We start from the raw sequence: 23,414 nt of genomic DNA, 5'->3' as shown, positions 1-23,414 counted from the left end.
AGTTATTTAAAAAAAATTAATCTAGCTGGGTGCTGATGGCTCACACCTGTAATTCTAGCTACTGAGGAGACAGAGATCAGTTTTATTAATGGTTCAAAGCCAGCCCCAGGCAAATAGTTCATGAGACCCTATCTCAAAAAATACCCAACACATAAAGGGCTGACAGAGTGGCTCAAGCAGTAGAACATCTGCCTAGCAGGTGTGAGGCCCTGAGTTCAAGCCTCAATGCTGCCAGCAAAAAAAAAAAAAAAAACTCATCTAGCTTGAGCTCCTAAATTTAATCCCCAGCAACAACAAAAAAAAGTCAACTTGGAAATAAGGCCAAAGGAGGACTGCATATCATTTCAATGTCACTTTGGAATATTGTCTAAAAGGCCCAAAGAGTACAGTGGATCCTTGGTATCTGTAGATATATTGTTCCAAGAAGATTGACATTGAGGAAACACTGTGAATGCAGGATGCAGAGTTCAGTGCTGTACTGAGAATGCTTGATTCTTTTTTCCCATCACCTTGCCCAAATTCTTCGGAAGACATGCTGCCTTTCAACAGATCTAAAATTTTCACTTTGTCACTTAAGTTAAGCACATTAACTCTCACCTTGCTTTTAGGACAACATTTGCTCTTTGGGAGGCATATTTTCGCAAAACTAAGGGCAGGGAAACACTCAGATCACACACAATTTAAACACACTGATAATAATGCAGGACTGACTGAGAGCTTCTCCCCATGAACTGAGCTGTGTAATGTGAGAGTGGAAATTTAAAATTTTTGTTTTTGAAATTTCTTTTTTTTTTTTAACTACACTTGGTCAAAACTGTATGTAATAAAAAAGGTGAGCTTACTGTATTTCATTATCAGGGGAATGTTTGTTTGACTTATTATTTACTGACTTACTATTTATTGATTAAGACCCAGACTTTGTGAAGATACATGCTAACCTGTCCAAGACAAATGCAAACTGTTTCTATCCAGTAAAAAAGGATAATCCCAGGCTGGGAGTATAGCTTGGTGGTAGAGAACACTCATCTAGCATGCATAAGGACCTAGGTTTGATCCTTGGCATCATTAAAGGAAAAGGGAGGGATGAAGGGAGGGGAGGAAGGAAGGAAAGAAGGAGATCTTTCTAAAGGTTACTGGTTTTATTATCCTGTAGGACATGAACCAGTTTTATATCTAACATAGCAATCTTATGCTAACATTCTTTTCTCAAGGTCAATATATCCTTAGTTCCTCAAATTCTCTTTGTACCTGTTTTTCCATCTTGTTGGTTCTCTCATTAATGAGATAAATAAATCTCTGACATATGTTTATTCTGTATTTGTATGAGAGTTAAATTTTTCAACTTTTTCTAAATTCTGCTTTGACAGCAGAGTCTTGTGGTGCTCCCCAAACTTGAGTAGCAATGTATCACAGATCAGGGAGTACATGAGAGGTGTTCCTTAGAAAAAACCTGCACATTCTACTCCAGGAGGGGGAAGATATTAGAGACAGAACAGAAACTACTAAAAAAGTCAAAAGTACAAGCATTAACTGGAAACAGTTGGCAGGGACCGAATTTGAGACCAATACCCCAAACAAGCATTTTTTTCCATCTCTTCTCTTATCCCTAAAGAACATATGATGATTGATTTATTTGTTTTCACTCCTTGGCAGCCTCTCACTGACGTTTTTAGCAGAGCTTCCGTGACCCAAAGGATTAGACAAAATAAGCTAGGAGATGCCCTGGAGGCTGGGAAAAGAGCACATTAAAAGGGGGTTGGGGATGGATGTGGTGATCCTAGCCCTTCTGGGTTACATACTTGGATTCTTTCCCAAATTTAGGCACGAGGAGGACTCATGAGAAGTCTGACTATAGGCCAGAGGACACACATGCTGCTATCCCCATCGAGGCCCCAGGGTGGAGCTTGCTGTGGTCTAGCAGCCTGAGACTTTGAGCTCAGAATTTCCACTGCAGCTGGCAACAGCTGGGTCACTGCTGCTTCCTCCTCGGAAGAAGGAGCCCTTCCAAGAGAACCAGGAGTTCTAGTCCCACACTGCGCCTCTTCTTCCGGCCCACCAAAGGTTAGGATCCAGAAATTTTTGCTTCCCTGACAACCCAGGAAAAGACCACTGGAACAAAGGCAGGAAGTTCTTCTGTGTTCTGCACATGAGAAACACCCTTCCTAGAAAGACTTAAACTCCCTGCCCACCAACCACCAAGGTTCTACCTGCCTTCCCTTTTCAGCCTCCCTACTTCACTCCGACAGTTCCAGTCTCTTTCTGGGTTCCTTAACTTCAATCCTACCTGACGTGGGCTATTTCCATCCCCTCAGACACTATTCAGAAGGGCAAAATGGAAGTCTAAAAGTATAGTGAAGTCAAATTGAGTTTCTTCTCTGTCTTGTAATAGGATTTTTGTACCACAATATGTTTAGAATAAGAAATAAAGATAGCCAGGTGCCGGTGGCTCACACCTGTAATTCTAGCTACTCAGGAGGCAGAGATCAGGAGGACTATGGTTCAAAGCCAGTCAGAGAAAATAGTTCTTGAGACCTGATCTTGAAAAAACCCATCTCAAAAAAGGTCTGATGAAGTGGCTCAAGGAGTGAGTCCTGAGTTCAAGCCCCAGTACCAAAAAAAGAAATAAAGACAAAGCAACCAAGGTCCTAGATTGATTTGTGTCATAAACCAACACTTCTATCATCCCTAGCTCCCCACCCAATTACTAGCCCTAGACTAAGTCCTCTATGTTCTACTTACATGCTTTTCTAATAAGGAAAACTGATATAGGAGGGAGCAGTCTGTTTACTTATTTATTTTCAGTATTGGGACCCAGAGCTTCACACTTGTTAAGCAAGTGCTCTACCACTTGAGCCATGCCCCCAGCCTACCAGTTTTATAAATACATCTACTCACTAGAGATGGGGTTTGTGTGGCCTGGTGCTAGCAAAAAATACATATGATCTGCATGGACCTCAGAAGGTAAGGGGTTGGGCTGGTGGAGTGGCTCAAGTGGTAGAGTGCCAGCCTAGCAAGTGTGAGACTCTGAGTTCAAACCCCAGTGGCACCAAAGGAAAAAAACCAAAAAACAAAAACAAAAGGTAAGGGCTTTATAGAGCACCTTGAATGACGTCACACAACTGCATTTAGGGGCAGGATATTCTGCCTCTCCTCTCTAGGATTTGGAACACCTGGGACTTTTACATACTGCCATGGTAATTTAAATTAGCTTTACCACTTCAGAAAATTATTATCTAAAAAGCTGAACAGGTACATATCTTGGAACTCAGAAATTTCACTCCTGGGTATATACTCAACATTCCCTAAAAGAAATGTTTTAAGTTCACAGCACCCTATTTATATTCATAATAGTCACAAACTGGAAACATCCCAAATGTCTACATCAGTAGAATAGGTAACTATATCCTTATAATAAAAATCTAGGAAGCAAAAAAGAAAAAAAAAATCTAGACAGTAAAATTTTGTCACACACAACATTGTGGATGAGTTTTACAAACACTGATTATCAAAAAAAAAGCCCTTTTATAGGACTTTGTGAGTATATTTATATGAAGTCAAGGAGGCCATACCCCTCTAATATTTAGAAGCCAAATGATAATTTGGGGGGTACAATGGGAGATGGAATTCTGAAGAGTTGATATTGGGGTTTGAATTCAGGGCCTCGCATTTCGCTAGGCGGGTGCTCTTACCACTTGAGCCACTCCACCAGCCCTTTTTCGTGATGGGTTTTTCAAGACAGGGTCTCTCGAACTATTTGCCTAGGGCAGGCTTCAAACCCAATCCTCCTGATCTCTGCCTCCTGCATAGCTAGGATTACAGATGTGAGCCACCAGTGCCTTGCCTTTCTTTCCTTTCATTTTTTTTTTGGCTCTATTTCTTGATCTGGGTATAACAGACTGCTCCCTTTGAAAATTTACTGTACTATATATACTTTCAATTTGTGTATTTTTCTGTATGCTTATTGTACTTCAATAAAGAATTATAAAAGATGGGTAAATACATTAAGTTATTTCTACCTCTCCGTCACTCACTTGCCCAAATTTAATTCTTTCCCTCTCCCTATTAACCTCCCTATCCCATTCCCAGACTTCTTTTTTCTGCGGTACTAGGTCTTGGACTCAGGGTCTACACCTTGAGACACTCCACCAGCTCTATTTTGTGAAGGGGTTTTTCGAGATAGGGTCTTGCAAACTATTAGCTTGGGCTGGCTTTGAACCGCAATCCTCCTGATCTCTCCTAAGTAGCTAGGATTACAGGTGTGAGCCACCAGCGCCTGGCACTCCCAGACTTCTTTTTCTAATTATTCCCTGGAACATATTATTTGATATACATGCTTTTCTGACAGATTAAGTTGAGCTGGGCATCTCTGCACTCCTGCTGCTTTCTGGCATTTCCGACTGGGCTAATTCCATGGCTGTGTACTTTGTGACTCAGGGTCTTCATGGGTTAGATCCACGGTAACAGTCTTCTCCACGTTCTTTATTCACTAATGTGAGAGATCCTTTGATTCACTAAAAGTATCTCCAGCAGCAGAAACCCTCCAAAGTGCACAACTCAATCAGCTATTCTCACTCTCTTCTATCCTCACTGCCAGCTCTCACTGCATCCGATCAACACCTACAGAGATAATGAACATTTCTATGGTCAAGTTATAAGGACAGTAATCTTTCCACTAAGGCTATCAGTTTGTGGGAGATGCTAGAAACAAAGTCAAATACTAGGCTTCAAAGCCCAGCCCCATCCTGGCTTTGCTCAAAGAAATACTTAAAGGTTGTATGTATATCAGTAGCAGGGAGAATTTTTTTTTGTTTTTTTTTTTTGAGGCAAGGTCTCACTATGTACCCCAGGCTACTTAGTCCTACTTAGTCCAGGTTGACCTCAAACTTGCAATCCTCCCACGTCTGCCTCCTGAGTGCTAGAATTACAGGTGTGTAACACCACCCTCAGCTAAGAATTTTTTTTTAACAGGGGATGCTGAGACTCCTTCAGACTATGGGGAAGAAGCCCAATAGTACTGCATTCATAAGAGCATCTGGAAAGAAGCCAGGATCACCAGATCTGTACTGTCCCTAGAAGCCTACCCACTTGTACTGCAACTTACGGCTGACACAGCTTGACAAGGTCCTGGTCAGTAGTGCCTGGCTGCAGTCCCCGGATGTATAGGTTAGTTTTGCTCAGTTGCTCATTCCCATTGCTCCCACTGCTGCTGTTAGGGGTACTGTTGCTTGGACTAGGTGGTGCCATCTGCTGAGCCAATGACACATATGGCTGTAGGGAGACACAGAGAACAGAAGGTCAGAAGGATTGTACATTTAAATGCTGGAGACTGAGGAAGTTCCCTGGAAAAAAAGCCAATACGAAATGCTAACAGGAAAATAAAAAAAATAAAAGGGCTAAAGGGGCTAAGAGCCCCTTCCTGGCAAGTGCAAAGCCCTGAGTTCAAACCTCAGTATGCCAAAAAAAAAATTTATCAAATCATGAAGGAAATAAATAAGTTGAAACAAAATATGACAAAATAAAAAATGATAACTGTGCTATACCTGAAAGAACTTGAGAATTATTATAAACTTGGACAGTAAGAGGAAATATCAGTTATCACAGCAGGTAGTAAAAATGAAAATTGTTAGCATACTAAAGGGATTTAGTTAAGTTATTCACAAGTTTAAATGAATGAATATTAGATACATTGTAGTCAAGGAACTCCAGGAGTTGGGATGAAATATCTCTAAATTTTTTGCATGTGATACCAAAATGGACAACAGGATCCTGCTATATTTTCTAGATACTTCTGTTAGAGACAAAGGCCAGGCTGGTGCTGGGTGTGGTGGTACACACCTGTAATCCCAGCACTTGGGAGGCTGAGGCAGAGATCACCATCTTGAGGTCAGTCTGGGCTACATAGCGAAAAACAAAACAAAACAAACAAACAAAAACAATAAATGGCCAGGCTAGTTGAAACATAGGTCCTTTCCTTCATGGTGTATTTCATATCCTTGTGTTCTCTCTAATCAGCTTTTAGTGTTTATGTGTACATTTTATTAATAATATTCTACCTAAATTTGCACAATTACCTATAACACAGTGTATTTCACTATATCACACTTATGCTCCCGTTCTCCATTGGCTTAAAGCACTTTGTAGTATACCCCTATTTGGCATTACTTCCCTGGAATATTAGCATCCTGGAGGTGAATGGCCATTTCATCTCTGGATTTTTTTTCTTCTCTCTTTTTGGTGGTGATGGTGAAGACTGGGGTAGTAATGAAAGAAGAAACAAAGAGGACAAATCTCCCCCAAATGAATTAATTAAAGTAAATGTGGCTCTTATATTTCATATCTCTGACCCGTAGCAAACTTCAAAATAAAAATCTGTGCTCAGGCTAAAATATGTAGAAGCAGGTAACTCCCTATTTATCACTATACACAATCCCAGATGTGTACCCACTCTCACACACAGTTTACTCCTTAGTTGTATATTTTAGTAGAGAAGAAATCTAATACCATATTCTTAGACAGCCCAAAGACTTACAATCCTACTCATGGCCCTAAGATCTTGTAGCTCTTAATATCCTTTATGTTTCCTGAGCCTGCGTTTGCCAGCACTGCAATGTCCCATATAGAATGCTGTATGCCAGAGGAAGACATACGATTCTTCTGTAACAACGGTGGTAGTCACATGATGTAATCGATAAGGACAGAGCAGTGCATGGAGCATGTGCATGTTTCTAAGCAACTTTCAGATAACAGGACAAAATAAAGCAAATTAACCTTAACAACATACTGCCAGTGCCAGAAATAGCAGTTCTTACTTTAAGAATCACTCTGAGCTTTTTGCTGAATTTCTAGGTCTGCAACAATAGTCAAAACATAGTGGATCTATGCCCCTCCACTCCTCCTACTACCATATGATTGTACCTTTCACTTAAAATATAGCCAAGAAGATTGTGACCTATATTCTAGCGACCGTTTCTGAGTTCAGAATAAGGAGATCATGGCTGGATATCACTCAGTTAAGGTATGTCCTTACTCAGCCAGCCACCAGCAGCTCACACCTGTAACCCTAGCTACTCAGGAGGCAGATCAGGAGGATCGCAGTTTGAGGCCAGGCTCTGGCAAACAGTTCACGAGACCTTATCTCAAAAAAAAGGGGGCCAGTGGAGTGGCTTAAGTGGTAGAGCACCTGCCTAGCAAGTGTGAGGCCCTGGTTTCAAACTACAGTGCTGCAAAAAAAAAAAAAAAAAAAAAAGCAAGATTTGTCCTCACTCATCTTTAAGGAGTTATGGATTTTTTTGTTTCTCCTGATGGGACTGGAGACTGAACTCAGGGCTTCACACATGAAAAGCAGGCCCTCTACAGCTTGAGCCACACCTCTAGGCCATTTTGCTCTGGTTATTGTGGAGGCTGGGGTCTCACAAACTATTTGCCCAGTCTGGCCTCAAACTTCAATCCTCTAGATCTCTGCCTCCCAAGTAGCTAGGATTTCAGGTTTGAGCCATCAACCCCCAACTCTGTTACTGCCCTTTAACTGAAAAAACAGAGTTGTTTCTCCTGAACATGTGATTCTAGGTCTAGGGTGTTGATGGTGATTATGATGAAGTTAGCAGCAATAAAGATAATAAAAGCAACTCTAGAAGCACCCTATGTGCTACACGTGGGGAGACGCAGTGCTCACTGACCTCAGGGCTTGTCTATACCCTCTCCCACTGTAAGAGACTATTTATTTTTCATTTCTTCCTTTTTTTTTTTTTTTTTGGTGGTGTTTTCAGACTGGGTGTCTCACTATGTAGCCCAGGCTGGCCCCAAACTCACAATCTTCCTGATTCTGCCTCTCAAGTACTGAGAATACAGATATGTGCCATCATGCCAAGTGTAATGATAGAATATTTCCTTTCTTTGTTTTCCTTTTTTGGGTACTGGGATTTGAACTCAGGGCCTACACCTTGAGCTACTCCACCAGCCCTTTTTTGTGATGGGTTTGTTTTTTTTTTAAGATAGGGTCTCGAAGATTATTTGCCTGGGCTGGCTTTGAACCTCAATCCTCCTCATCTCTGCCTCCTCAGTAGCTGGGATTATAGGTGTGAGCCACCTGCTCTCCTTTACTTTTTTTTTTTGGGGTGGGGGAGTACCAGAGTTTGAATTCAGGCCTTCTACATGAGCCACACCCCCAGCCCTCTTTGCTTTTAGTTAGTTTTCACATAGGGTCTATGTCCAGGGCTGGCCTTGGACACCAGTCCTTCTATCTCTGCCTTCATCCACAGCTGGGATTATAGATATGAACCACCACACCCAGCTTTTTGTTGAGGTAGGGTCTTGCTAACTTTTTACCTGGGCTGGCTTCAAACCATGATCCTTTTATCTCTGCTTCCCAAGTAGCTGGGATTACAAGTATGAGCCACTGCCTCTGACAAAATGATAGAATATTTCTAAAAGAAAGTATCAGTGATGTCACTCAAACAAAAATACAAGAGTCATTGAGGAAAGACACAAATTGGAAAGAAGCTATTGGTATGCTACCATGGCTACAATCTTGATTTTAATACAAATGTCTTAGCTATAACCTAGAAATATGACTTAGTCAATAATACACTTGCTGCAAGGCAAGAAAAGTTTCTAGATAAAAAGGATACAGTTCAGAAGAAAAAAAAAGTATTACCTCTTGCTATTTCCAAATTGAAACTGCTGCATAGGTCTGACACCAAAGGAAAATGATAGAAAAAATTCACTTTGAAGAGTAAAAGAAATTAAGAGGGAAAAAAAGGTGAGAAAACTCCTAATTAAAGTCTGTCTGACTTCTCGTAAGAAAGATGATACATAGGAAGACCATATAAACCAATCATGTTTACCTACGAATTAAGAAAGAGGTAGTATCTGTGTGTGTCCAGAGAACTGAAATTTTCTTTTTTGTGTGTGTGTATGGTACTGATTTTTTAACTCAGGGCCTCCCGCTTGCAAGGCAGGTGCTGTGCCATGTGAGCCACTCCACCAGCCCTGAGATATTTTTACTAAAGGAAGAATACAAAGAAGGTGTGGTTTCTCCAATGTTCTACACTGGATTAATAAAATTCAGAAATCCTGTATCCTTTCATTTGCAATCAAAGTCACCTCCACCCTGGGCCCCAACCTTCACTATTGACCATTATAGCAGGAGAAAATCATGCTACATCTGATATCTAGCTAAGTTTCTGGCATGTAGTAGGCATAGAAACTTGTCAAAATGAGTGAAATAAACTTAAGTAATTTGCTAACTGTGTATCATCTTAAATTCCTAAAAATGTCACGATGTCACAGTTCGGTGACTTGACATCAGAATTCCTATTGCAACCTAGATATGAGTGATCTACAGGACATTTTCCTAAAGCCAGTGGCCTCTGTGGCATGTGAACTATATGAACACTGCTTGGATTCCAACTCTTAAATAATAAAAATGTTATTATTTTCAGAGAAAGATCACTTTCTCTGAAAAGTAACAGACCCCCTAATAATTTCTCATGAGACAGTCTGCACTATTTTAATCATCCAACAAATACTTGAATTGCCAACTATGTGCAAGCATTGCTTTATCTTATGTTAGGTATTTTCAAGAGAGTCTGGAAAACTGTTTGCATGGGCTGTCTTCGAACCATGATCCTCCTGATCTCTGCCTCCTGAGTAGCTAGGATTACAGGTGTCAGCCACAGGTGCCCAGAGAGAGAAAAGTTTCTTAAAGAGATTTGTATTGCACCTTCAAAGTATGAGCAGGACAGTAATTTATTTATTTATTCAGTAGTCAGTCATTTATTTATTTGGTGGTACTGGTGTTTGAAATCAGGGCCTTGGGCTTGTGAGGCAGATGCTCTACCACTTGAGCCACACGCCCAGACAGCACAACAAGCTTTTATTGGAGAATCATCAGGGAATTGCAAATCAAAACCCAAATAAAAGGACTGGAACATGGTTCAAGTGGTAGAGCACTAGAAGCAAGAGACCCCAAGTTCAATCTCAGTACCACCAAGAAAATCAAATAATAAAATCCCAATGAGACACTACTTTATACTCACTAGGATTTCATAATCAAAAAGAGATAATAACTAAGAGAATGAACTGGAACCCTCATACTCTGCAGTGAGATTATAAAATGGAAAACATTTTGGCAGTTCTTCAAAAAGTTTAACATAGAGTTACCACTTAATATTGGAATTCCACTCTTAGCTATGCGCCCATGAGAACTGAAAACATACAACCCTCTCAAACCAGGTATGGTGGTACAGGTCTGTAATCCCAGCTACTTGGGAAGTGAGGCAGGAGGATTGCAAGTGTGAGGGCAGCCTGGGAAAAGGTAGTGGTGAGACCCTATCTCAAAACCAAATTTAAAAAAAGCAAATGTGGTGATAAAAGCAAGAGCACACACGGAGGTGTGAGGATAGGTAAGACACCTAAAAAATTAGCTAGCATTTGTTGCCCTCAACATAGAGAAACTAAAGCAGATACCTTAAAAGCAACTGAGGTCAATAGGAGAAGGAGACCAGGAACTAGAGAAAAGGTTAGATCAAGAAGAATTAACCTAGAAGGTAACACACATGCACAGGAAATCAATGTGAGTCAATGCCCTGTATAGCTATCCTTATCTCAACCAGCAAAAACCCTTGTTCCTTCCTATTATTGCTTATACTCTCTCTACAACAAAATTAGAAATAAGGGCAAAATAGTCTCTGCTGGGTATCGAGGGGGTGGGGGGGAAAGGGAGGGGGCGGAGTGGGTGGTAAGAGAGGGGGTGGGGGCAGGGGGGAGAAATGACCCAAGCATTGTATGCACATATGAATAATAAAACAATAAAAATTTTAAAAAAAGCAAATGTGGGATGGGTGGGAAAAATAAAAACAAGTGTGCTGGAGGCATAACTCAATTGGTAGAACTTAGCTTGCATAAGTCCCTGGGTTCAATCCCCAGTATAAAAAAAAAAAAAAAAAAAAAGACAATCAGGAGGACTGCAGTTAGAGGCCAGTTCAGGCAAAAAGTTAGTGAGACACCCATCTGAACAAAGAAAACCGGGTGTGGTGGAACATATTGTCATCCCAGTTACACAGAAGGCATAGGTAGGAGGACTGAAGTCTGAGACTGGCCCTGGGCGAAAAGTATAAGACCCTACATGAACAATAACTAAAGCAAAAAAGAGCTGGGGGCATAGTTCGAGCAGTAGAGTGCCTGCTTAGAAGGCATGAAGCTCTGAGTTCAAACCCCAGTACCACCAAAAAAAAAAGTTCAAACAATACAAATGTCCATCAACTAATGAATGGATAGATTAAATGTGGCATATCCATACAATGGAATATTACTCAGCCATAAAAGGAAGAAAGAACTGATACAAGTTACAACAGGACAAAGCTTGAAAACATTAGATACTAACAAAAAGAAGCCAACAAAGAACCACATACTGTATGATTCAATTTATATGAAATATCCAGAACAGGCAGATCTATACAGACAGGAAGGAGATTAATGATACCCTAAATAGAGATTATGATGTCAGACTAGGTAGAGGAGTGATGAGAAGACTGAGGGTTATGCCGTCCATCTCATTTGTTTTCCCTTTTTGTTTGTGGTACTGGGGTTTGTGCTTAGGGCCTCATGCTTGCTAGGCAGGTGCCCTACCACTGAGCCACTCTGCCAGCCCATATGTTTCCTTTTAGAATCCTACAGACTCAGGCGGAAGATAATTTGTGTCAGAAGCTCTCAATAAAATTCTACTTTCTTCAAGACTGGATAAAAATTCTCCTCATGGAGCAAAAATCTTCAAGACACAGTTAATGCAGAATTCTGTCCTAGCTCTATTTCTCTAACACTGTAATTGTGCCTTAAGTCCTCTTACACGTATGATTTAATTTGGTCCTCCCAACAGTTCTGTGAGGTAGAACAGATGTGTTATTTCTTTTTTAAAACTTGGAAACTCAGGCTCACGCTTACTGCAACACTCCTTCTATTATATCACTCTGATTTTTGTTAATTAGAACTAAGTAAAAGGAACCCTAAACCCTGACAGTACCCAAACCAGGGCAAACAGCTAAGCAAACAGATAAAGCAGCCCTTTACATGACCCTACATCCTTTGTTTTTCTTCCTCTTGAAAAGGAACAGTTCTAAGTTCCTGGAAACAGGTAATGTCTACTCAGGATAGAACATTAGACCAAAGGCATCTGAACTATGAATGAGATGAGAAGTTAGAGGAAAATCTCTTATGTAAGACTGATGATGGGCTGGGGCTCAGTGGAAGAACATATGCTGAGCATGTATGAGGCCCTAGATGTGATCCCCAGCATCACAAAAAAACAAACTGATGCTTATCTAGACTAACTAGAGCAGCTGCGCAACTGGCATAAGCAGGCAACAACATGGTGGGCATGGCACCTTTAGGTACAATGTTTTTAAGCAACACAAACCCATTCCTGCAGCCATGCCCAAGGAATAAACAAATTTGCCACCAGTTTGTGAGTATATGTCAGTATGTATATACCTCATATGTACCAGGGGACATATACATTCATCAAAAATTAATAGCTTATTAGACTAGAAAAAGACTCTTTGGTCTTGGAAGGTTGAAGAGATGAAGTCTGAACATGACAGCCAGATGCTTGGGGAGAATGGTGGGTAGAACACTACAAGAGCCCCTGATTCTTGCTCTGTATCACCAAACTCCTCCACTGTTCACCCTGGCTGGTGGGCCACAAGTTCAGAAGGACATATGACCTGGGAAGGAGATGCAAAGTAAAACACCAGCAGCACTGTAGTCTCATGGCTCACAGAGACCCTAACTAGAAATAAGTATATTTGGCTCTTTTCCACAATATAGTTGTTTCAGATAAAAGAACAGAGGAAAAAAACAATACCTGCCTCCAGTTTATTTTACTCTATGTTGTCATTTATCCTGTTCTCATTATTTGAAACTATTTCATTTTGGTCAGAAATAGAGATAAAAATCTATGGAAAGTCGTTGGATAACAGCATTCCTCTTCACTCTCACAGTGCTTTTCAAAGAATACCCAGATTTGTGGATCTGGTTTTGTCAAGGCCTTAGATATTAAATTCACAAGAAATACATGATTCCTTTGGTCATTATAGAAGTATTTTTGAATTGAGTGTGTTGGTGCATGGCCTTGTAATCCCAACACTAGGGAAGCAAAGGCATTTTTGATTCACCAAACAATAAACACTGGCAATGCCATGCACCTGAAAGAAGTTGCCTAACCTGAGGATATGAAAGGGATGTGGGCTCAGCCTACCCTCCAGGTCAAAGTCAGATATACAGGTACAACCAGCTAACAATATATTAGGTATATAAAGTTTAATCCTTGTTCCCGCCTCCTTTTTACAAATCACAGAGAACTTTGGAATTGTAATTTTTTAAAGTCTGATATAATATGCACAGAATTATCTCTAGGAAGATACACAAGAACAAGTTAACACTGATAGCCACTAGAAAGAGAGCCTAAGTGGATGGCAGGGGTGAAAAGCAGAATTTGTCTTTATTTGTTTCACTCATACCCATTTAACCTTTCACATTCCGTTCCAAGTCCATATCCTAGTATCTATCTTAAAGCAAATAAAAATGTTTTTAAATTTGACAAGCCAATTTTTAAAACCTAGGATAGAATATTAAGACCCTTGAGTCTACACAGCCTAATTCCTGGACCTATGTTCTTTTAATTGTTAACACACCTTTAATCTCACAACAACAGTGATCTGAACAGAACTAGTCTTTAGAAGAGTGGTAACCTAGTTTATCAAACTCATTGTTTTCTTTTTCAATTTTATTGTGGTTCTAGATAAAAAAGAACAGGAATTAACAATAACAAACAAGACTTCACCACTGAGTAGACTAGGCTTTTTGTTTGTTTGTTTTTGGGGTTTGTTTGGTTTTTTTTTCTTTTTTTGAGATGGGATTTCACTATATAGACCAGCTTGGTCTGAAACTTGAAATCCTCTTGCTGGAGCCTCCCAAGTGCTGGTATTACAGGGGTATGCCACCACGCCCAGTTTTTGGGTTTTTTTAGATAGGGTTTTACTATGGTGTGCAGGATGGCCTAAATTCCTGGGTTCAAGTCATCCTCCTGTGTCAGCTTCCAATTACCTGAGACTATCATCACGTACCACAGTGACTGGTTTACATAGCATTCTTGTATTTAAAACTTAAAAAAGGAACAACTAGCCAAGCATGGTGGTACACTCCTGTAATCCCAACTCAGGAGGCACAGGCAGGAGGTTTATGAGTTCAAGGCCAGCCTGGTATACATAAGTGAGATCTTGTCTCAAAAAATAAATAAATAAATAAATAAATAAATAAATAAATAAATAACTATGTTGCAAAACACCTAAACATGCAGGCCTGAAAATTAAGTTTTTTTTTTTTTAAACTGGCATGTTCAGTCCAAAGCCCATTCACCTCCTTCAGCATCCCTAAAGGAAGCACATGTGTTTAGCTACATAAAAAGTGGCACACACCCTGTATCATTGACATTATGGGACAGCTGACTAAAAAAACTAGGCTGCTGGAGAGTGAGCTCCAGTGTCGTTTCCTCACAGGTCATCATCCTTATCTGGGACAGGGATTTCTGAGCAAGCTCAAAGTCAGGCTTTCATTGTACTGCCACAGCTGGGTCTATGACAACCCCTGATGGGTCAAGAGCAGGCATGGCAACAAACTCAAAGTTAGGGTCACAGATGAGCTTCCTAGCAAGCAAGCAAAAGGGAGTACTTTCCAAAGATGTAGTTCTTTCCCACAGAAATGTCATCTTTCTGAAGCATCTTCTTTAGGTGGAAGATGACAGATTTTGCCTTCACTGCCCTGCCATATTTTCTTCATTGTCATACAACACAATGGAGATGTATTCACACACTCATACGGGATCTCTGTGCAACTCAGGCACATTCCCTGAAAGTAACTTCTGATGTTACGTTGAACACTGAGCTTCAATGTAACAGCCATCATTCAGTACACCAAATGTCTCCTGGCCAACTATGTTCCATATGTTGAATGCAACAGGTCCTTTGTTGGTATGTAACACAAGGGGATGGACCACAACATCCAACATGTCTACATACAAATTCACCAGACAGGTGATGTCTCACTAGCCAGGCAGGGTGGCCACAGCACTCGGAAGGCTGAGGAAGGAGAATCATAAGTTTGAGGCCAGTCTGGGTTCTACAGTGAGACACTGCCTCAACAACAACAAAATATGAAGTTTCACAAATGTAGTTATAATATTTTATAGTACCACCATCACCAACCTATACAGTTTGGAAATGAACTTGGGATTCTCTTGATGTTACATCAAACATTGGGCAGTCATTGAGATGTTTCTGTCAGAAGTGTTTCCATGTCCATCTTAAACTAAGTTTGAGAGTGGGGCAGAGGTTGGACGTTAGGATTGGTTGTCAAAGTTGAGTACTGAATACCAAAAGAGATAAGTTCTCAAAAAAAAAAAAAAAAAAAAAGGAGAAAGTTCTATCCAGTTCCTGGATAATAACATGGAAAATCATGTAAGAAATTCCACAGGGTTACAGCATTCATAGTCACATAAAGATAAACTATTTATACAATAGTTATAATATGCCAGAACTACAAAACTATAGAAGAAAAAGAGAAGCCAGGCACAATGACTTATGCTTACAATCCCAATTACTTGGGAGGTAGAGAGAAGATGATTGAGGTTTAAGGCCAGTCTGGGCAAAAAGTTACCAAGACCATATCTCAGATAACAAGCCTGGTGTGGTGGTTCACACCTGTAATACCAGCTACACAGGAGGTAGAGGGAGGGAGGCTGGTTCAGACAAAAAAGTGAGACCCTATCTGAAAAGTAAATAAAGCAAAAAGGGACTGGGGGTGTGCCACTTGGTAGAGCACTTACCTAGCAAGTGTGAGGCCCTGAGTTCAAAACCCCAATATCGAAAAAAAAAAATCAACAAACAAAAAGCAGATAAAGAGGTTTAGCTTATCATTTTACCTCAGTCACCAAAACATCTAGTAGATTTAAGCATTGGTCTGATACGTAGAAATGGAACCAAATCAAGAGACTCCTATCATCTTTATAGTAGAAAATACTTATTCTCTACTCCAAATGTTTCTTTCAATGTAGAGGGCCAGATGTTAGCTCATCACCATCCTCTGAGCAATATAAGAGCAGCTTACTTGGGAGGCTGAGTAGGAGAATCTCAAGTTCAAAGCCTTGGGAGCCTAGACAACACTGAGACGCAATCTCAAAAAAACAAAAATAAGAACAAGCTGAAGAGAAGCAATACAGCACAGCTGCCCTTCCCATTTGAGATCTAGCTGTCTGCATTCAGCTCTTCTACTCCAAAGTGGTTCGGTGTTACAGTGGTTCAGGTAAGCTGCCACAAGGGAAAGCCCAAGGGTTCCCGTCTGTTCTTTCTTCAAACACTGCTTATATCTAGGTGTCTAATTCAGGTTCTAGCATTAGACTGGCCCAGAGATACAAGCATCTTCTTAATAGTTAAATATTAGTTTAAGTAGGGATAAAGCATTACTTTTATTTCTACCTGCCAGATTTTTTTCTTATTTCCCAACTAGAGTAAAGAAAGAATAGCGCTTCAAATTAAAACCTCCAAACCCAACAATCTTTAAAGGCCAAGCAAACATTATCTTTGGTAGTCAAAATGGTGAGATAAAGGTTAGAGTAGTCCTGCCCATCTGCAAATCTTATTTTTGTAAAACAAGGATTTAAAATTTTTTTAAAAATTTCACTCCTGGGAACGAGTGCTAGGCAAGCACTCTAACACTGAGCTACATCCCACCCCCCTCCCTTTTTTTCTGGTACTAAGGTATTAAACCCAGAGTATTATGCATGCTAGACAAACACTCTATCACTGGAATTATACCACTAGTCCTTTTGTTTTTGTTTTGTTTTTGAGATAGGGTCTTGCTAACTTGGCCCAAGCTAGTCTCAAACAGGCAATCCTCCTACCTCCACCTCCTGAGTAATTGGGATTACAGGTATTCACCACCACACCTGTCTTAAATTTTACAAGTGATAAAAAAAATCAGGTTTATTTTTTATATAATTACTCAATTAACCATTATTCATTCAGCAATGGAGTAGACAATGCATCAATACTCACTGAATTTGTTTCAAAAGTATATATATTTTTTTACTTTAGATCCTGTTAATAGCAAAAAGTGATTAAAACACTGGCACAAAAGTCATAGAAACTTAGGTTTAATTCCTGCACTGCTGTGTACCAGTTGTGTGACTATGGGTAGGCTGCTTAACCACACCTATAAAATGTGAACAGAAATAAGACCTATGTAGCAGAATTGTTGTAAGGATTAAAATAAACACATGTGAAACTCTTGTCATAGTCTGAAATATAAAAGAGCTCAGGTCTATTCACTGAAAAAAACACTGAATGCCCACTTGAGGGTTCCAGTTGCTACATTAGGTGCCAAGTATGAAACACTGAGCTAAACCAAACATGGTTATGGCCCTAGTGGAATTTAGTGGTTAGTGAGAAGGCAAAGAGACACTAATCAACTAATCATAAAATAATAGTGTGATTACCCAGTGTAATAGACGGGAAACAAAGAAAAAGAAGGATGTGACCTACTTTCATTAGGCTGGTCAGAAAGATGATATTTGGAGTGGAGGAGGGATTCAAGCAGTAAACTGCCTGCCTAGCAAGTACAAGGCCCTGAGTTTAAACCCCAATACTGCCATGCCCCCCAAAAAAACCCAGATTAACAGGAAAAAAGCACATAAATTTAATAATTTTTAATAAAGATGACATTTAATTTAAGCAAAACTTCAAGGATGAGAAAAAAACCAATCATTCAGAGAATAAAAGATCATTCCAGAAAAAGGGAACAACATGGGTCAAAGACATAAGGAGAACTTACAATGCAAACTGAAAGGAATAAAAGGTCAGTGATGCTGGAGTATAATGAAGACTAAAGAATTAGGCTATGATAAAGTGCTTCTAGGCTTTCATTCTCAACACAAAATACAGTGAATAATTTTAGGTAGGAGAAAATTTACTAGATATATGTTTTAAAAATATTATTCTGTCTATATGGGAAGAACAAATTACAGTAAGACAGGAGTTGAGATGGGAAGATGAATTAGGAGGCCTCCATGCAAGCTCAAACAAGGGCTGGGCTGGGGTGTAGCTTAGTGGCACAGCGCTCGGTTAGCATGCACTAGCCCCTTGGTTCAATCCCCAGTACGCACGCGTGCACACACACACGCATATGCGTGCCCCTCAAGCAACGACTAAGTGAGACAGTAATAGTCAAGTACTAGAGAGGTATCAATAAAGACGGAGAGAAGTAGTAGATTTGAGATTTAGCCAATAGGTAGACTCAACAGGGCTTGCTTACAGACTAGATGTAGGAAAGGACAGCATTTGGCTTGAGATGGGTGTGGTATCATTCACTGATATCAAAGAGATAGTTTGAGGATTAGAAAGTGATACATTTTGGATATGTTCAGTTTTAATAACCTGTGAGATTCCCAGGAGAAAATATCAAATAACCAGGTGGTCTAGCAATTTTAATGCATAAATCTATCAGCATAGTAATCAGTGAAATCTAGGAGGAAAGTATAGTTAGAGAGAAGGCAAGAAGGTCTAAAGAACTCTAAACACTCGGAGCTTAAGCAGAATAACTGACAAGCAAACCAAAAGAGAAGGGTTAATGAGCAAGACCCAAGAAGGTAATGTTACCAGAGCTAAGGAGAGGGTTTGAAAAATGGGCAACAGTGAACTCTAGCAAATTCCACTAAGAGGTTTTGTCAGATGAAAACTTTAGCAAGTTAACTGGGTTTAACAATTTAGAAGTACCTATTTTAGTGGGACTGCGGGAGCAAAAGCAAACTAGAGGGAAATGAAGAATAAGTAAGAGATTTTGAACTGAATATATGTAATTATTTCTAAAGCCTCCCAGATCCTACTAAAATTATTATAAAGGTATGAAAAGGCATAAACTTCTAAGGACAAAAAGAACAGCTAATAGACGTGAACATTTTAGAACCTGGACACCAAAGAGCAAAGAAACCTAAAAACTAAGAGCAATAAAATAAGGAGAAAGGTAATTCTTCCAGGAAGACTCAGAAATTGGAAGCACCAGGTACAGCAATTGAAAGGACAAGAGTGTTAACAACACAGTCAAGCTACCCTTCCACCTCCACATCCTCTCCAAAAGAAGTTAGTTTACTCTTTGGAGAGGATGCCCCAGAGGGACTCTGTATTCACCATCAACAAGCACAGCTGGATGGGAATAAGAACTAAACTGAAAACACGTGGGGTAAGTAACATTCCCCGCCAGTTCTCCAGTCCCATTCTTCCTAGGAGATGTAGGATTACTCTCTAGGAAACTAACCAGCCCAACTGAAATATCCTAAAAATGATGATCTTCAGGACTCCCTCATGTACCAGCTTGACTACTCTATAGGGAAGTCCACTACCTGATTAAGATTTTCCTATGTCAACAGCTCTTCCATCTGGTTTTTTAATGCCTTCCACTCAAACAGCCAAAAATTATGACACATTAAAGGAAAACCTCTGAAGTCAGAGACCAAAACAAACCAACAGAAAACTAAAAAAACAAATACAAAGAAAAAGAAATGACATATAACAAGAACAACAACAATAAACAGTCTCAGGAGGTCTAAACAAAAATAATTTCATCTATGAAGCAAAGACAAAATTCAACAAGAATGCAAAGAGACCAAAAAAGCACACTTGGAGAAAAAAACATGATAGAAGATACCAAAAATATTGATAGAAGGGCTAGAAGATAAACAGAATACAGGAAATTTCCTAGAAATTAAAACTAAAAAGAAAATTTTTAAGTTGGGCGCCAGTGGTCCATGCCTATACTCTTAGTTGAAAGCTAGCTGGGGAAAATAGTTCACGAAATCCTATCTCAAAACTACCCAACGCAAAAAAGGGTGGCAAAGTGGCTCAAGTGGTAAAATGCCTGCCTAACAAAAGAGAGACCTTCAGTTCAAGTCCCACTACCACCAAAAAAAATGTTTTAAATAGGAAAGAAAATATAAGAAAAGGACTGTTCAAGGAGTCCTAATACAAATAGGACTGTGGAAAGAAAATAGAAAAAATGAGAGAAACAAATTACAATGAACAAAACATCATGAGCAAAGGATATGAATTTCTAGGTTGAAATGAACACTCAACTCTAATGAATAAGAAGAGACCTGTACAAGGTATACACTAATGAAAATTTTAAAATACTGTAATAAAGGCAAGATCCTACAACCCTTATAAGGGAGAGGGGAAAGGTAAGTTCATCACATAGGATCAGAAATCAAAATGGCATCAGTTCAACAGCAATATTGGAAATCAGAGGACGACAGAGAAATGCCTTCAAAAATCTGGGAAAAAAACATTTCCAAGTAGTAATTTACTCCAGTTAATTATCAGTTAAGTGTTAGGGCAGACTGAACATTTCAGACTTGAAAGTTATCAGAAAAATTCCTTCCCTTGCACTTTATGACACTCCAAATACAAGGGAGTTAAGCAACAAAGAGGATGAGTTGAGAAATAAGATCCTACCCAGAGAAGAGGCAAAGAAAATTCCTAGGACAAATTCCTAGCTCCTCAGCTACAACTAAGTACAGAGCAACCAGTCCAAATTAGAGCAGGTTTTCAGAGAGCTCCAGGATAGACATCTCCAATTTATAATAAATTAAATGATAGATTTCCTAATCTGTTCAAATGCACTGAAATTTACACTTGTCCAAAAGTCTTAGGACAGTAAGAAGCTCAGAGAACGGCAGTGTGGTGTAGTTCAGACACTAGCAACACTGTTTACAAGTACTGTGACCTTGAGCAAGTCACTTACCTGTCTATGCCCCAACATACCACATGTAAAATGGAGATAATCATATTTATCTCAAAGGTTTGTAGGAGGCACAAATGCGTTAAGTTTTGTAAAGCACTTAGAGAACAGTACCTAGCAGGTAAAAATGCTACCTGCTTATTACATAAAATAAAACTAAGAAAGTTAGCAATAGCATCAAAATGAAATACTTAGAATAAAGCTATCCAAGAAAGTGAGACTTATACTCTGAAAACTGAAAAACAGTGCTGAAAGAAAGTAAAGAAGAGGACTGGAGGTATGGCTCAAGTGGTAGAGTGCCTGCCTTGCAAGTGCAAAAACCCTGAGTTCAAAGTCTCACCAAAAAAAAAAAAAGTAAAGAAGACATAAATATATGGAACGACTCTTATGCTTCTGGATTGGAAGAATTAATATTGTTAAGATATCAAAACTACTCAAAGCAATTTATAGATTCAATACAATCCCTGTCAAAAATCCAATTTTTTTTTTACTAGAACTAAGAAAAATCCATCATCCCAGGCCAAGCAGGGTGGTACATGCCTATAATCCCAGTCAGACCTCAGGAGAGGCACAGTCAAGATAATGATGAGCTTGAGATCAGCCTGGGTTTCATAGCAAGTTCAAGGCTAGCATGGACTACATAAGGAGACCATGTCTCAAAACAACAACAACAGCAACAAAAACAGACTAAGATAGATGGTTACTATTAAGAAAAACAGAAAAATCACAAATGTTGGAGAAACTGGAACTCTTGTGCACTATTTATGGAACTGTAAAATGGCATAGCTGCTGTGAAAAATGGTATGGTGTTTTCTAAAAAAATTAAAAATAAACTTACTATATTATCCAGCTATTCCACCTCTGGGAACATACCTCCCAAAATTAAAAGCCGTGTCTCTTAAGAGATATTTGTACATTTAAGCTCTTGGCAACATTATTCACAAGAGGCAAAAGGTGGAAACAACCCAGCTGTCCAGGGATGGCTGAAAGGTTAAACAAAATATAGTACATGGGTGCCTGGCTCAAAAGGCAGAGTGCCTACCTAGCAAGTGCAAGGCCCTGAGTTCAAACCCCAGTAATACCAACAAGAGAAAAAAAAAATCTCAAATTTGAGATTTTTTTTTTTTGAAACTCGGGATATTTGGTTTAAAAAAATGTAAAATACACACATAATGAAACATCATTCAGTCTTAAAAAGACATATGCTGGTCAGGCACTAGAAGTTCATGCCTATAATCCTAGCTGATTGGGAGGCTGAGATCAAGAGAATCGAAGTCAGCCTGGGCAGGTCAGCCTGGGCAAATAGTTGTGAGAGCCCAACCCTAAAATAACCAGAGCAAAATGGACTGGAGGTGTGGCTCAAGTGGTAGGGCACCTGCTTTGAGAACTCAGAGAAGGAAGCTCTGAGTTCAAACCCTACTCCCAACAACAAAAAGCTGTAACACACATGCTGAAACATGGATAAAATCTGAGGACATGATGCTAAATAAAATAAGCCAGTCACAAAAAGACAACTACTGAATGATTCCACTTATATATGGTACCTAGTGTAGTCAAATTCATAGAGTCAGAAAGCAGAACAGTGACTGCCAGAGGCTGGAATGAGAGGGTAAGGGGAGTTGGTTAATGGACACAGAATTTCAGTTTTGAGTGATGAGAAGAATTCTGGAGAATGGTTGCACGATGAAATGTGCTTTACTGAACTATACACTTAGATGGTTAAGTTAGTAAATTTTACTTTGTGTATATTTTGCCACAATTAAAAATAAAAATGGCACAGTAGATCACACCTGTAATTCCAGCTACTCAGGAGGCAGAGATCTGGAGGATGGAGGTTCTTGACCAGCTGAGGCAAAAAGTTAGTGAGACCCCATCTCAATGGGAAAAAGCTGGGTGGTGCGACCAAGTAGGCTTCATCCCAGGAATGCAGGGGTGGTTCAACATACAAAAACCAATAAACGTAATAAACCACATTAACAGAAGCAAAGACAAAAACCACTTGATCATCTCAATAGAGGCAGAAAAAGCCTTTGATAAGATCCAACACCATTTCATGATAAAAGCTCTAAGAAAACTAGGAATAAAAGGAAAGTACCTCAACATTATAAAAGCTATATATGACAAACCTCCGGCCAGCATTATACTTAACAGAGAAAAACTGAAACCATTCCCTCTAAAATCAGAAACTAGACAAGGAAGCCCACTATCTCCACTCCTATTTAACATAGTACTGGAATTCCTAGCCAGAGCAATTAGGCAAAAAGAAGAAATAAAAGGAATACAAATAGGTAAAGAAACTGTCAAAATATCCCTATTTGCAGACGACATGATCCTATACCTTAAAGACCCAAAAAACTCTACTCAGAAGCTCCTAGACACCATCAATAGCTACAGCAAGGTAGCAGGATATAAAATCAACATAGAAAAATCATTAGCATTTCTATACACTAATAATGAACAAACTGAAAAAGAATATATGAAAACAATTCCATTTACAATAGCCTCAAAAAAAAATCAAATACCTAGGTGTAAACCTAACAAAAGATGTGAATGACCTCTACAAGGAAAACTATAAA

General features: G+C 39.4%; 1 protein-coding gene and 1 pseudogene across 15 annotated transcripts in view; both read right to left on the bottom strand.

The window, feature by feature from the left end:
• The window catches only part of Rbms2 (RNA binding motif single stranded interacting protein 2), an 83,542-nt gene that overhangs the window by 20,118 nt on the left and 40,010 nt on the right, over positions 1 to 23,414 (bottom strand). For 10 of the 15 annotated variants that reach the window (XM_074083678.1, XM_074083683.1, XM_074083679.1 and 7 more), the window contains 2 exons: positions 5,836 to 5,894; positions 5,102 to 5,268 (listed from right to left, as the gene is read on the bottom strand). In XM_074083678.1, coding sequence (XP_073939779.1) covers positions 5,102 to 5,268; positions 5,836 to 5,894 — 226 coding nt within the window. The remainder of the gene's footprint in view (positions 1 to 5,101; positions 5,269 to 5,835; positions 5,895 to 23,414) is intronic. The other 5 variants (XM_074083690.1, XM_074083691.1, XM_074083689.1 and 2 more) reach the window with 1 other exon arrangement.
• LOC141425776 (GTP-binding nuclear protein Ran-like) lies at positions 14,336 to 19,666 on the bottom strand (annotated as a pseudogene).

This window comes from Castor canadensis, chromosome 8 (assembly GCF_047511655.1).
Source record: "Castor canadensis chromosome 8, mCasCan1.hap1v2, whole genome shotgun sequence".
Classification (NCBI taxonomy): Eukaryota; Metazoa; Chordata; class Mammalia; order Rodentia; family Castoridae; genus Castor; species Castor canadensis.
Note: the sequence above shows the minus strand (reverse complement) of the source record. Positions and strands in the feature narration are given on the sequence as shown.